The 15,833-nt window shown below is 37.2% G+C and overlaps 1 protein-coding gene across 2 annotated transcripts in view; it reads left to right on the top strand.

Annotated features, from left to right (window-relative positions):
- The first annotated feature begins 2,288 nt into the window (after window positions 1-2,288).
- Window positions 2,289-15,833, top strand: part of SKAP1 (src kinase associated phosphoprotein 1) — a 380,507-nt gene continuing 366,962 nt past the window's right edge. For both annotated transcript variants that reach the window (XM_051994724.1, XM_051994723.1), the window contains exon 1: window positions 2,289-2,597. In XM_051994724.1, the coding sequence (XP_051850684.1) occupies window positions 2,549-2,597 (49 nt within the window). In that variant the 5' untranslated portion in view covers window positions 2,289-2,548. The remainder of the gene's footprint in view (window positions 2,598-15,833) is intronic.

The raw sequence follows: 15,833 nt of genomic DNA, 5'->3' as shown, positions 1-15,833 counted from the left end.
CTGGGCTTGGAGTAAGGAAGACCTGAATTCAAATCTAATCTAAGATGCTTACTAGCTGTGTGATCCGGAGCAAATAATTTAATCTCTGCCCACTTTGCCTGGAAATTCACTGGAGAAGGAAATGATAAACCACTCTTGCATCTTTGCCAACAAAATAGTATATCCAATGAGATCATGGAGAGTCAGATATTCCTGAACAACAGCCATGAGATTTCCAATTTCCCTATTGTCCACTTGGTATACCATGTATTTCTGCAGTTTTCATGAGTATAACTATCCTCCATAGCAAGGTTCAGAAGAATTTCACTTTATACATGTCACCTTATACATGCACCAAAGTATCTTAGTAGAAAACAAGGAGTGTTGAGCCTTTCGCTCTCATTCACCACAAAAAGGGAAACAAGCAAATAGAAGGGGACAGAGAGAAGAGGTGAGTTGCTGTGGCCAGAATAATAATGACATTTTTCTGTAATTTATAAGTCTTAAGGATGTGATTTGGAGCACAGAGAGGTTGTGTTCTTGAAGACTATGCTGGTAAAATATAAGTTCTGACTAGTCTCATCAAGAAAGAAAGCCTTGGAGTAAACCAACATTGACTGCACTATTGTTGCTCAAAGACTGGCCTCCCTAACTGTGGAGAGGTTTCTCAGGAGATTGACCATCAGCTGATTTTATAAAGTAGTAGGTGTTTTATGGACTCAGAATTAGGAAGTCTAAGTTTCCAATCTTTCTGCTGACACTAGTTATGAGACCATGGACAAGGCATCTCATTTCTTCAAGACTCAGTTTTCTTGTCTGTAAAATGCAAATAATAACTCTTCAAATAAGATACATCACGGAATCACATATTTAGTATTAGAAGGAACCTTAAAGACCTTCTAGTCTAATCATCTCATTTTTACAGATGAATAAACTGAAGCACAGGGAGGTTAAGTGACTTGTCCAGAGTTCACATGAGTAGTATCATAATCAGAATTTGAACCCAGCTTTGCAAACTTTAAAAGACTTTGTAAATGTTAGAGACAGCATTTTCATGGGCAAGTCACTCATTTCCCCCCTTCCCTGTTACTCTTAAACAGTGTTCAAAAAACCATAAGTGACAGAAACATTGCTGACCTGCATCAGTGGAGGGGGATTTTACATTGGTAATTCCTTACATTGATGGGGAAAAAATAATCATTATTTTAATGTAACTATTTTCTTAAATGTAAAGAGGTAACTATGTATTGGCATGAGGACTGTACAATTCAATGACATCTTGGCTCTTTTGAAAAAAAAAACTGGAGCATTTTTATGCATAGGACAATTAAGCATTTGTAAAAGTTGGGCAAGTTGGGCACTTTTTCTGTGGCTTGAGGCCTCAGAGACTGTTCAATACTAAAGCATTCTGGGAATTTATCCAGTCTGTTGAGAAAAGATCTTTGTACCCCAAAGCCAAGGCAATGTAACTATTTTGAGTTCAGAAACCTGAAATACATGCTTAATAAATGCTTAAGTTATTGTGCTAAGAGCTAGAGAATAGTCCTTGCTCTCAAGATGCTTATATTCAACTTGGGAAGAAAGTAGTGGGGTTTAAAATACGTATATAGATAAATAAACACAAGATTTATACCAGGTAATGTTTGTTAGTGACAGCAGGAAGTCAATTGCCTTTGACTCCCCGTATTTCCTGCTACCTCTTTGGGCCCCTGACCTTGCTGGATTTAAGATGACTTATTTATGAGAACTTGCCCTGTATCTCCATTAAGCATTAGAATTTACCCGAGATGAGTGAACTGCGGGGATCCCAAATAATTAAATAGTTTGAAGCTCATATGTATAACTGTGTGACTTCCATGCTTAGTTCCAGACCTCTCCTTCGTCTGTGTCCTCTTCTGTGCAGCTTTCTGTCCCAGCTTGCCCTACTTATAGGCAGACCCACTCCGTGTGTCATATGGGATGTAAGTGGGCTATGGGGTAGATGTCGGCTATATGGTTATTTCTTTCCAATGGCTCGAGTTTCACTGAAAAATTGGATGAGGCCTTCAAGGATGCTAAAAGCCTCGGCTAGATGCCAATCCAGGCTAGAAAAAATATGGATTTGGAGCTTTAAAAAGCCCAAAGAGGTTTTCCCTTCCCCCTATCTCTCCAGTATCTTGCCCGTGCAGAACAGGAGAGGCTCGGGTGTTGGCAGAGCGTAGGAGGCTCTAGCATCGCCGGTTCTAACCCTAAGCTCTGACAGTGTGTGTGTTGGGGGGCCCTTGGGGCGCTGCACCTTCTTGCCCCTCCCGCCCTCCCCACGCGCCCTGCAGCGCGCGCCGTTTCCTGAGTCGTCCCCTCGCGTGCGCCCCGCCCCATTCTCCCGGAGGCAGCATCCTCGGCTGTAGCGGCAGCCCCAGCAGCGACAGGAGCCCCAGCCCTCCCCTGACCCGGCAGCAGGTGCTTCACCAGCCGGCTCCACCCGCCGTCCTCCCCCTTTCCAAGCACCCATCTCACCTTCCTTCTTTTGGCCAAGGTCCTCAGCCCCTTCAACCCTCACCCGCGCCCCAGCCTCTCCAGTCCCCTCCAAATGCAGGCTGCTGTCACCCTCCCCGAGGACATCCGTTGGCTCTTGGAAGGTAAAGTCCGGAACCACCTCTGATACCCTCCCTGCCCCCACCCCGGTTGCAGAAAGTTTAGAGGCGCTGAGGTTAAGAAAGGAAATGAGGCCTTGGGGAGGTTGGGGGTAGGCGGTCCCCTCCGAGTGGGCTTCTGCTGGTCCAAGTATGGACTTTTCCCCTCACTTCCTATCAAGACCCTCAGCCCATTCTCACCTTCCGGCTTAAAGCGGGTCTGTGAGAGGTCTCTGGGAGTCTGTAGTTCTATCTGTACAAAGGTCTGGGGATGAGGGTGGGGGGCAGTCCTGGTTTCTGGTGGGTCTGCTGAACCTGAAGGACTCTCCCATCCTAGTTGGATACGTTAGCCACCGCCAACGGGACTCTAGACTGGCTCTCATTGTCTATATCTTGAAACTAGAACTTTGGGCTCTGTTGCCTCTCAAGTTTATTCCAGATGTAAATCTGTGATCGAGTGACCCCTTAAGGGCAAGTGACCCATTCTTTCTCAAGAGGTCCTGCTTATCATCAGTCTTGCATCTTCCTGAAAAAGCATCCTCAGGCTAGTGGACTGGCCCTTCCCCTTTTAAAAGTTAAGACCACATTGAAACTTTTTAAAGTTCCCAGCCCTAAAACAGACTTCACCAGCTGGCAGTTGGTGGAAGTGAGCTCAGGCAGATGGCACTTTTTTTAGATTTGAACTCCACTTAGAAACTCAAAAGTGACTAAAACTTTTGTTCCTTTATATGGCTTTTGAGGACAGGGTCATGGAGTCTGTGCTTCATTAAGTATCTCTTTACCAGACTACTCATACTTAACAATAGCTATCAACAGTAGTATGCTTTGGGACACATGGTATGTTTCTCTATTTCCATTAGAAATAATTTATTTCTTATTTCCCTTAACCTCCTGGTAATGGTATCGTGGAAAGAACACAGGCCTTGGATTTAGGAGACCTGTTTTCTAGCTCCAGCTCTGCTTGTGATGCAATCTTGGGCAAAGGATCTGAGTTCAAATATTACCTCTGACACTTAATATTCATATAGCCCTCAGGTTTTTTGTTTAAAATAGGGGGTTGCAGTTCTAAACAAACCCCATGATCTGAGTTAAAATCCAGATTTGGTACATACTGCCTTTGTGACTTTTAGCAAGGAAATCAATTTCTCTTTGTAAGCCTTTGTTTCCTTTTTATTAAATGAAGAAAAAAGATTATATTTGACATCATTCTCAGCAATAGGTTTCATTTCTGGCTTGTTTCTGTATAAATAATGCTGATCATTCTTTTCCAGCCAGATGTTGCTTTAAGGTTGAGACACTCAGAATCCATTTTAATTATAACTTCCATAAACTTTGGCTATAGGTATCAGAAGCTGTTCATACATTGAACAGGTCAGAAGGGACTTTAGAGTATTTCCTTCTCGCCTTTTGCTTTGTGACTTCTTGTTTTTAAGTACAAACTAAGAATTCCTTTAGCTTTTTTGCTTAAAGTACATAGTTGAGGAGCTCAGTTTCTTCCTAGGTCTCTTAAGTCTGCAATTCATTCCCTTCTTTGCCCCATTTCATAGAAAACCTAGTTTCTTCAAAACCAAGTGCAGATACTATCTCTTAATGGAGAGTTTATCCTGATTCTCCTAGTTATTAGCACTCTTTATCTCTTGGAAATGCTTTTTAATTCCTTACTTATGTGCACATTATATTTCCCTCCTCCCTGAAATTGTAAGCTTCTTGAGGGCAGGGACTGTTTAATTTTTGGCTTTCTATTCTAATTATTTAGTATAGCACCTGGCACATGATGCTTAATAAAAGTCTGTGGGATTGACTTGAATTGAATTCTCCCCAACCTTGTGAGTTTTTCTTTTACATTAGCATTTTACATAGATATACAACATATATATGTATACAAACAATATATATATATTTGTATATATGCACACACTATATTTGTACCACATATGTGTGTATATATGTATATATACACACACACATATACCATATATACTCAATATATATACACAATATATATACACAATATATATACACATATATTACCTATATACATATTATATATTCATCATATGTACATACCACATAAAATATATATATATATAATATATACAAAAGATATGCTATATATATACTACACATACACAATTTATATAGAGCCACATATATACACTATATAACCATCACATACACACACTATTATATATATATATATATGTATATATATATATATACATACACAAATATATGACTATATATGACAGACTTCTCTAAATTCTTCTGCTTCTTTACTCCGATGAAGGCAGACCTAGAGCAAAACTCCTATTTGTTTTCAGTGGTTTTTTCATTGAAAGCTAACCCTTCAGCATTTTTGATGTGCCGGCATTTTATTGTTTGGAACTGACACTTCGGTAAACAACTCATTTCTGCACCTGCCACCTTCCTTTAACTTAGATTATTTTCTTGTTAGCTGACTGTTTTTAATTGAAGTCTTCAGATCTCCTTCTAAAGCAGGGCCTTTGTTTGCTGACAAGTATAGCAGGCTATGAATGGAGATTAATTGCATGTCACATACTTCTGTATCAAACTTGCTGTGTCTTAACAATCTGTACAGTGCTTGGGCCTCCTAGTATATAAGGTGGAGTCTGAGGTTAAAATTTAAGGAATTCACTTAGTTAACATATTTGTTAAGAATATTTTCTGAAAAGTTTACATTTAGGAACCCATTTATCTCAAGGAATAGGAAGTGAGGAACAAACATAAGTAAAGATTTCTTTAGTGAATGGAGTAGGAATCTGTCATTTGTGTGGTTTTTCATGCTTATAGCAATATCAGGCAGCTGGGTGGTAAAGTGAATAGTACTGGGCCTTGAGTCAGAAAGACCTAAATTCAAATGTAGCCTGCTAGTTGTGTAGCATTGGTCTAGTTACTTAACCTTTATTTACTTCAGTTTCTTCAACTATAAAATGGGAATAATAATTACACCTACTTTTCAGGTTTGTTTGTTTGTTTGTTTGTTTGAGTATCAAATGAGGAATTATCTATAAAAAATGCTTGATCCAGAGTCTGACACATAGGCACTATAAAAATGCTTATTTCCCTTCCCTTTCCCTTCAGATGTGAGTCAGTAAAATAATCTCTTCGTGATGCTCAAAAAGGTGGATTGTTAGAGCATAGAAATATAGTAACTCTTCTAGTAGTTGCTGTTTTCAGGGTTTTCTTCTTTAGGATTTATTGTTCACAATTAGACAATATGTCCCGCTATTCTTGTATTAATCTGGCCCCATATGAAATATTATGTGCTGTTTGGGGTGCCACAGTTTCAAAAGGACTTTGATAAGATAATGATTATAATGTTAGGTCCTTGCAAGTAAGAATTGTTTAAATGATTGTGTTTATAACCCCTAGCTCAGAGCCTAGGTCTTTAAGATATGTTTGTTCATTGATTCTTAAGCTGACTTTGTTTTTACCTCTTGTTCTTCAAATGGAAAATGAGGAAAAATGGCATAACTAATAGAGAATTGGCTTAGGAGTCAGGCAGACCTCAGTTCAAGTGCTAACATTCAGTGGCTGTGTGTTCATGGGCAAGTCACTAACTGTTTAGTGCCATGGGCAACTCTGAGAATGTAAGGAATGAATTATGGAGCTGTATAAAATCAGAGAGTTGAGGGGAGGAGGAAGAGAAGGAGAGAGAAAGGAGAGAGAGATAGGGAGGGGGGAAGAAGGGAAGGAGAGAGAGGGGAAATGAAGAGAGGAGAAAGATGGGGGAGGAGTGCAAGGGAAAGACAAAAAGAGAAAGAAAGGGGAGGGGGGGAGGAACAAGAGGGAGATGAGAGACAGAGAAAAAGACAGAGGGATAAATAGATACATACACACAAAAAAGGGAGAGAGAAAAGAAGGGGGAGAACAAAAGAAAGAAAAATGAGGTGATGGGACTAAGTGACATATAACACCTCTTTCTAGCTCTAAATCTTTGATCTTATGATCAAACATTATAGTTATCTTTAAGAATTTGAAGGGTTTTTATATGAAAGAGGTGTTAGGTTTGCTTAACTCCACAAGAAAAAAATTAAGGGGAGAAATTGAAAGGGAGCAGATCATATATCTCAAAGTAAGGAAAAACATCTTAAGAAAACTGAAAAAAAAATTGGAATGAGTTGTCTCAGGAGTGTAATATGTTCTTCCCTTACTAGAAGTCTTTAAGCAGAACCTGACTGTTAAGCTTTTACTTGTGTTTATTAGTAAGTCAGTAATTTGTCCCAGTCTGTCAGCTAGCCTTTATTATGTACCTACTCTTTGTCAGACATGGAGCCAAGACATAAAGTAAGACCAAAAAAAAAACCCATCAAATAGGGTAGACATACAAACAATTATATACAATCAACATATATACAGGACAAATTGGAGGTAATCAACCAAAGAAAGATTAAAGAGGAGAGGGAAAGATTTCTCATGGAAGATGGGATTTTAGCTAGGACTTCAAGGAAGCCAGGGAGGACAGGAAGTGAAGAGGAAGACAGATAACCAGTGAAAAAGTTGAGAGAATGGAGTGGTTTGTTTATAAAGCAGTGTCATTGAATCACAGAATATATGCAGGTTTGGGGGGAAGCAGGGGGCAATGAGGTATAAGAAGCCTAGAAAGGTAAGAGGGAGCAGGTTCTGATTATGGAGTTGATAGGGAGCAACTGAAGTTTATTAATAGAGGAATGTTATAAGCAGCTAAGTGGTGCAAAGGTTAGGGTGCTATGACTGGAGTCAGGAAGACTCCTCATCCTGAGTTCAAATCTCACTAGCTGTGTGATCCTAGAGAAGTCACTGCTTACCTCAGTTTCCCCAATTGTAAAATGAGCTGCAGAAGGAAAGGGCAAACTACTCCAATATCTTCACCAGGAAAACCTCAAATGAGATCACAGAGTCAGATACAAATGAAAAACAACTGTACGATAACAACAAATGGTCAGATCTGCCTTTTAGGAAGATCACTTTGATAATGGAGTGAAGGATGAACAGGAATGGGGAGAGACTGTAGGCATGGTATGTTTTACAGTGTATCTGGGTATACTTGAATTCAAAAGATCATAGGACTATTGATTTAGAGTGGAAAAAATCTTGCCTACCATCTAGTTGAACACTCTCCCACCCTCTCCCACTTTACAGATGAGGAAACTAAGGTCCAGATAGCTTACATAGCTTGCCCATGGTCACATAGCCATCACATGCTAAAGGTGAGATTTAAATCTAGGTCTTCCTGACTGCAAGCCTGGTACTGTTTCTACTGCTCTGTCTTGTTTCTGAGGCCCCTTTTAGGCCCTTGCGTTCTGTGATTCTATGTAGGTCCTGATCATTATATAATGTTTCTGTGGAAGTTTTGGGGTATATAGCCTATATCATGAGTATCACTATAATTAGGAAGTAGAGAGGGCAGGGACAGAATATATGATCTCCACAGTGAATATCTAGTTTTATAAACTGAAACATAAGGTATCTCTGCAATGATTTAAGGAGAGTCTATAAATTCAAAGCTTGACTTAAGAATTTTTTTTTCTCATGGAGATATGTGCTTTTAGAATTATATATGTATATGTGTGTATATATAAATGTAAATATATATGGAATTTTGAGCAAATGTTTTGAATTGTAAAAAACCACAAGCATAATTTTTTTAGATTCAGAATACATCATTTTTCTTAAAAGTTTGGAAATGCTCTATTGGAGTTTTGGCAAAGATCAAAACAATAATAGTCAAGGAAACAGTGTCCTTAAAGGGACTCTTGTCAAGTGCTCCCAATAAAAATAGTAACTGGTTGCCTATCAGCACATAAATAAATTACAGATAAGTACAATGAAGGGCATTTTCTGGATTTGTTGAAAGAGGAGGAAATATTCAGGTCTGTTTGTCAAATAACTTTGCTTTCGATGGAAGTCAGCTATCTTTCTGTAGCTTTTGATAACAGCATCTTGGAAAACAAACAACAGAATGCTGTCGGTGTACATAATCATTGTAATAGAGAGATATAAACTTCCAGTATTTTCTTTATCTTCCTGGAAGGACCTTTGAAGATGAAGTAAAATATGGTGACTATAATAACTTTTTTTTGGGGGGGGGTAAGGATCCTTCATAAGAAAATGGGGGCCTGTTTATTGCTCAGTGTCTATAGAGTTAGCCCTAGTTACCTGCAAAGTATCCAAATCCTCCTGTCTGGACTAGAAAATAAATAAAGTCCAAATAGGATCAACACAGCCAGCCACATGTTGTAACAATCTCTGTTTTAAGTCACTTTGAAATGCCTATGGTTACTTACTTTAAACCACCTTTGAATGAAATAGCTATTAATCATTTCCTTCCAGATTACAGACTCGTTTTCTATTGGTTGATGCAGCCAACCATAAAATCTGATTCAGTACAGCAAAACCATGGCTATCTAGGAACCTTTGGGAATGATTGTTCTGCATACTTGGAATATTTTAGCTATTGAATGGAAAACTTTCTAAAATGTCATATATAAAAGAATATTTAGAAATGGAATTGTCTTTTCTTATGAATGGTACTAATTGTATTGCCCTGAAACACGATACTCTCAGTGCCCATTGAGTATGTCTGCCATAGACACAGTTGCTCTTGCATATTGGCGAGGTGTCTTTGCCAAACTTATGGGAAAACATGGGCAAGAATTACACAAGTTGGGCAGGCATGGGTGTGTTGCAGTCTGTAACACTGGAGGAAACAATCACATCTGTTGAGATCACAGATCCATTGGGAATTAGATAGTGCCAAGATTGCTATACTTTTGAATTGAATTGTTTGGGGGTTTTGTTTTGTTTTGTTTTCTTAGTGCTTCCTGTAGTTGTTTCTCACATTGCTAAAAGCTCCCATATTCCACGGCTGTCAGTTTGCTTCCCTATAATATCAACCACTTTCCCTTCCCAGAGAGAATTCCAATTTCTGATTTGTTGCTTTGAATCTATCCTGGGCTTAGAAACTTGTTAGAATTTTGTGTAAAATGAAAGAAAGTAGCTTTTGAGGGGCCCTCTTGTGAACAAATTGCCTGATTTTAGCATATAGATTTTGTATCATCTATTTTGCCTGCTCAGAGCTCTTTTTTGCGGCCTCATATTTGACTTGTCTTCTGAATAGCTGATTATTAGTGGTGAATTATTATTGCTTACAAAGATTCATGAAAGATGCTTCTTTTCCCCTTTAAATGTGTATGTTAGCACATAGAAAGTTCTTAATCAATCAGCAAACACTTATTAAGTGATACATAATAAGGTACAGTGATAAGTACTGGGTATACCTAGACAAAAAAAAAGAAAAGAAACAGTCCTTATCTCAAAGGGTTTATATTTATAGTCTGTTGGTCAGAAATAACATACATAGATAAATTAGTACAAAATTATGTACCCAGAGGTAGCCTAGTATAAGGGAAAGTACTAGACAGAGTTAGAGGACATAGAATTGAATCCTCTTATTTGGGCAGCTTGCTTATCCTTTCTGAGTCCCAGATTTTTCATCTATAAAAGAAGGTGGACTAGATATCTTCTAAATTTACTTGTGGGGCAGCTAGGAGGCACAGTGGATAGAGGAAGGGACCTGGAATCAGGAAGATTCCTCTTCTTGAGGTCAAATCTGGCATCAGATATTACCTGTGTGAACGTAGATAAGTCATTTAACTCTGTCTCATTTTCCTCATCTATAAAATGAATCAGAGGAGGAAATGGTAACTATTCTAGTTAATTCAGCACCTCTCTTAGGGTTGATGTAAAGCTCTAGTGACAAGCAAATGTATGGAGCATTGCAAAACTTAAAACACTATACAAGTGCAAGCTATTGTTATTTTTAGTATTATCAAAGAAGACAGTTTGACATTTTAGCTTGTTTATAGAGTTTTTTTAAAAAACAGGACCTTCCCATTTCTAGGTCTTTTTTTTACATCTTGGAAACCACCAATGGAAAGCTCTACAAATTTAGCTATTTTATCCTTTCTATGTTGTTTTCCCTGTGTTTCTGATATATTTCCTGTTTTTTTTCTAGCATGTAAGTGTTGCAGGATAGGTTGGGTAGTTCCACCAGATGATTTGTCAAGCTTTAAGTTGCTCATTGCTTATTTCCATAGTCTAAGTTTATTCTTAAATTCTTGCAAGGGAAAAGGAGTGAAGGCTGATGGTATGTCATTTATTAGTGATGTGACTTTTTAATCTTTGACATTTTCTTTATTTTCTTTTTTTTATTCATCTATTTATTTATATTTTATTTTATTTTTCTCAATTACATGTAAATAAAAAAATTTACATTCACTTAATAAATTGAATTCTAAATTATTTCCCTCTCTTCTTCTCCTTCTCCCTCCTTGAGAATGCAAGCAATTTAATATTGATTATAATGTGCAGGAATGCAAAACATTTCTACATTAGCCAGGTTGCAAAAGAAAATGTAGACCAAAAAACCTCCAAGAATAATAAAGAAAATAAAAAAGCATATTTCTGTCTGTTTTCAAATTCTGTCAGTTCATTTTCTGGAGGTTATTTGCATTTTCATCATAAATCCTTCAGAATTCTCTTGAATCATTGTATTAAAAGAATAGCTGTCATTCACAGTTGATTATCATTCAATATTGCTTTGACTATGTACAGTCTTCTAGTTCTATTCACTTCACTTTGCATCAGTTCATTTCAGTCTTCTAGCATTTTCTAATCATTAGTAGGTTAGCCTACTTATTATCTAGGAGTGGGTGGGGGAATGCTGTAGGATGTGATAATCCAGAGTAATGGTAGAGGCAGCTAGGTGAAGAGAGCCCTAGACCCAGAATCAGGAAAATTTGAGTTCAAATACATCCTTAGATACCTACTAGTTTTGTGACCCTGGACAAGTCACTGAAGCATAGTTTGCCTCAGTTTTCTTATCTGTAAAACGGGAATAATAATACCTATCTCCCAAGATTGTTGTGAGGGCAAAAGAAAATACTTATAAAGTGCTTTGCAAACCTGAAAGTATATAAATACTAGCTATTATTATGGAAGGAGAGAAATCTATACCAGGAAAGAGGGGAAGGAGGAATTCATGTGGAAGGGACATGACAAGTCAAGAACTGTGTTTAGATACATAAAATATCTATCCAAAGTTGATTATGAAATGAGTTTTACTTTCAGAGATATTGGATAATACAGATGATAAGCAACGTGAATCCTATTGATGCTCTCTATAGAATAGAAGTTTTGTCCAAATGTAATAAGATGACATTCTTATTTATTTTATTTGAGATAAATATAAAATCCTGAACATGGTTCAAAAAAATCAGCTGTCCAAGTAGAGGATAGTGGAGATCTGGTGAGAGAGCAAATGGTTTAAGTCAAGACAACAAGATTTTATTAAGTATCTACAATGTGCCTGGTAGTGTGCCAAACACTGGAGATTAAAAAAAAAAAAGATAAAAGACCATTTCCTACCCTTAAAGAGATCAGAGACTAATGGGGGAGATGACAAGCAAACAACTGTTAATAGTAAGGATAAGTGAGAGATCATTACCAGAGGGAAGGCACTAGCATTATAGTTACAGAGAGTGCTATTCCAACTGATATGAGGAAGAAATTTATAATTAGGAATAGCCAAATATAAATATGATAAGTTTTTCATCACTGAAAGTATTTAAGCCAAGGCTGGTTGAATAACAAAATGTCAAGGATCTTTTACAGGAGATATGTTCTTAAGGTGAATGATGAAGTATATAACATCAATATTCTCTAACTTTTAAATAATTGTTTATTCCTATGATGAGCAACTAGGTGGCACAGTGGATAGTGCCAGGTCTGGACCAGCCTCAGACATTTATTGACTATATGAACCTGGCAAGTCATTTAACTCTATTTGCCTCAGTTTTCTCATCTATAAAATGAACTGGAGAAGGAAATGGCAAAGCACTCCAGTATTTTTGCCCCTAAAATTCAAATAAGGTCATGAAGACTGAATGATTAAAGCATCGTGAGTATATTCTCAATATGTGTTTACTTACAAATTATACACAGATAATTCTTACTCTATTAAGAACACATACATTAACATACACAAAATAGACATGAGATATAAAAAAGAATGAGATAAAGATAAAATATTTCATTTATTAACAACACAAAAAACTTTTTGCCTTGCAAAAAATGAGAGGAAAATAGTGTGGTTAGCAAAAGCAATGTAATTGAAAATGCTTCAGTATTTGTTTTAAAATCTTGATTTAACACTTTGCAGTAATGATTTGAAGGTATTAATCTAAACTTATTTTGGTGCTTACTTTTAATAAGATGCTTAGTTTTATATCAGAGCAGGAAAAGATGCTTTATAGAGATTCATAGATCCATTTGGAAGAATGACATCATTGGTTGGGCTTACTGACTCATCATATTCAATTTTCAATTCTATTCATAAATTATAGGAAGAAGATTTCTCTGTTGAAATTTAACTAGTTTAAATCTCATTTTTCCTCATGTCAATCATTTGTTCTTGGGGGCCAATCAGAAGATATTCCATTTTTGTATTTTTAACAAATGGGTTCAAAAGACACTCAAACTTCATTTTTAAATTTCAGAGACTTGAGTTTTTTTTTTTAACGTGGGAAATTTAATAATGTTTTCAGCAAATCAAGTGAGGGGAGAAGAATATTCTACATGGAGAAGATATTTAGAGTCATGACAGTGTTGATTAGTGCATCTTTATGTCCAGAAGAAAGAGGATCCAAAAAAAAAAAAAAAAGCTATCCAACTTGGCTGTTAGGAAATCCTTAGTAATTGTGAAGAGAGCCATTTCTGTTGAGTAAAGAGACAAGGATAATGAGGCAGTTGAGATCTTGGGAGACTGGAAGGAGAATGGCATTATCTGCAGAAATAAGGAGGTAAAGAAAAGAAATATGCTTTGGGAGGGAAGATAAAGTAGTGAGATCTGTAGCACAGGTCACACTACCCAACCATGTCAGCTCATCCTGTGTAGCTCACTTGAATCCAGCTAAAAATGAAAAAGGTTAGGTATACTTGGCCCTGCCTCGGGACACAGAGTAACCTTCAAGTAATCTAGGTTATGGGACTAGAGCTTGGGGGAAGGGTGGATTTTCTCTCCTCAGCTACTGCCAGCATCTGGATCATGGTATAAAATAAAAGAGAATGGGAGCTCACACAAGTAGATGAGGTCTATTAATGAGTAAATGTCTTGGTCTTAGTTGTGTTGAAGTTGTGCCATGATTGGCTATTCTATGGAGGGTGGTATCTGATATATCTTCCATCTTGTTGTTTTATTTCATGGCCCCCACTTTGAAGATCACTGCTGTAGCTGACTCCTGATACTCTATAATTCTATATATTGTTTAGCCTTTTGTTGTTGTTCTTTTTTGCTCAGGCAATTGGGGTTAAGTGACTTGTTCAGGATCATATAGCCAGGAAGTGTTAAATGTCTGGGGTCAAATTTGAACTCAGGTCCTTCTGATTTCAGGGCTGGTGCTCTATCCACTGCCCCCATTTTTCAGTCACGTTTGACTGTTTGGGACCCCTTTGAGGGTTTTCTTAGAAAAGATACTGCAGTGGTTTGCCATTTCCTTCTCTAGATCATTTTATGATGAAAAAACTGAGTTAAACAAAATTAAATGACTAATAAGTGTCTGAGGCCAGGTATAAATTCAGGTCTTCCTGGCACTCCATCCACTGTCCCACTTACCTATGTCTATTTCATCAAACATTTTTAAAATTGAATGCCAGCACACTTTCTTTTGAATGTTCAACTTCTGAATGAATTTTTAGAAAAATTCTTAGTTCTCCCAAAATGAAAGTCACAAAAATGGTGGCGCCCAATTTTTAGTTTGGTAGCTCTGTGAACCTCAGTTAGGATTATGTTGATTTCTAGAGCTTTTTCTGAGATCTACACAAGTGTACTAGCTGCCTATTTCTTTTTTCTCATGAGCTAGAGGAGGCATGAAAAAATAAATGTCACACATTTCTTGGATCATAGGACAAAAGCAATCAGGCAGCTTGGAACAAAACACGACACAGCATACTGACGATTCTTGTACTCCATTTCCCTTGTACACACAAAGCTGGTGGCTCTGATTTCAACCTTGTCGGCCAAGATGGGTTTTGCTGCTTCAAAAATGGCTTCAAGGATCATAGTTGATGGTTATACTTAAAAAAAAATCAAAATTAGTTTTAAAGTGAAAATTTAAACATCATCTCCAGCCTCTCTTCCATTTGTTCTTAATGGATGTGAAAATGGACAAGGTAATGTTTTGTTCCCATGACTATAGCAAAGAAGGATAAATAAATTAGACACTGATCTGTGAATGCTTTGCTTGCTGGGAGTTACTTGAGTGAATATTGAATTTACCAAGGCCTTGTCCTTATATTGTAGTAAGGACAAAGAGGCAACAATTGTTCTTATTTCACTAGGTCAAGATAACCCAAGAGAATACATTTAAAATCACCATTAGTCACTTAACCTCTGTCTGCTTCAGTTTCCTTAACCATAAAATGGGAATAGTAGTAGTAGCTACCTTCCAGGATTGTTATGAGAATCAAATTAAATAATTTCAGTAAAGTGCTTAGCATAGTGTCTGGCTTAATAGATACTTGTTTTCTTCCTTCCCTTTCTCCTATTGAAAATACAGTTACAATTTCTTTTCCTGTCCTAAAGAAATTAAGAAGAAAGCAACACAAAATTTATAAAGTTTATTTCTGGTTTCTGGACTGGTTTCCTTTAGGTCCATTTTCTTCTTGTTCAGTCATTTTTTCAGTCCTGTCTCACTCTTTATGACTCTATTGGGGGTTTTCTTGGCAAAGATACTAGAATGGTCTGCCATTTTTTCCCAGATATTTTTACAGATGAGGAAACTGAGGATCAAGGGGCAAAGTGACTTGCCTAGGATCACATGTCTAGTAAATGTTGAAGTCAGATTTGAAAATGAATCTTCCTGACTCTAGGCCTGGAACTCTATTCACTGGACCACCAGATTGTCCTCTTTTGGTCCTAGACACACTTATAGGCTAAATTATAGGTGAGATGGCATTGTATGGTAGATGGTTATAATAAGTAGTTCATTGGTAAGATGCCTTATCTGTAATACTTTCCCTCTGAAGCATTAGGAGTGAATCCCCAAATATGGATAAATAATTTTTTAATATTATCTTTTGAAAATTATAAGAACCATAGCCTCTCACAACTGGAAGGAAGCTTAGGACATTAAACATTAGATCTGAGTGGAAAGAACCTTAGAACATGGGTTTTTAGAGCCA

This window comes from Antechinus flavipes, chromosome 4 (genome assembly GCF_016432865.1).
Source record: "Antechinus flavipes isolate AdamAnt ecotype Samford, QLD, Australia chromosome 4, AdamAnt_v2, whole genome shotgun sequence".
NCBI classification, from domain to species: domain Eukaryota; kingdom Metazoa; phylum Chordata; class Mammalia; order Dasyuromorphia; family Dasyuridae; genus Antechinus; species Antechinus flavipes.
Note: the sequence above shows the minus strand (reverse complement) of the source record. Positions and strands in the feature narration are given on the sequence as shown.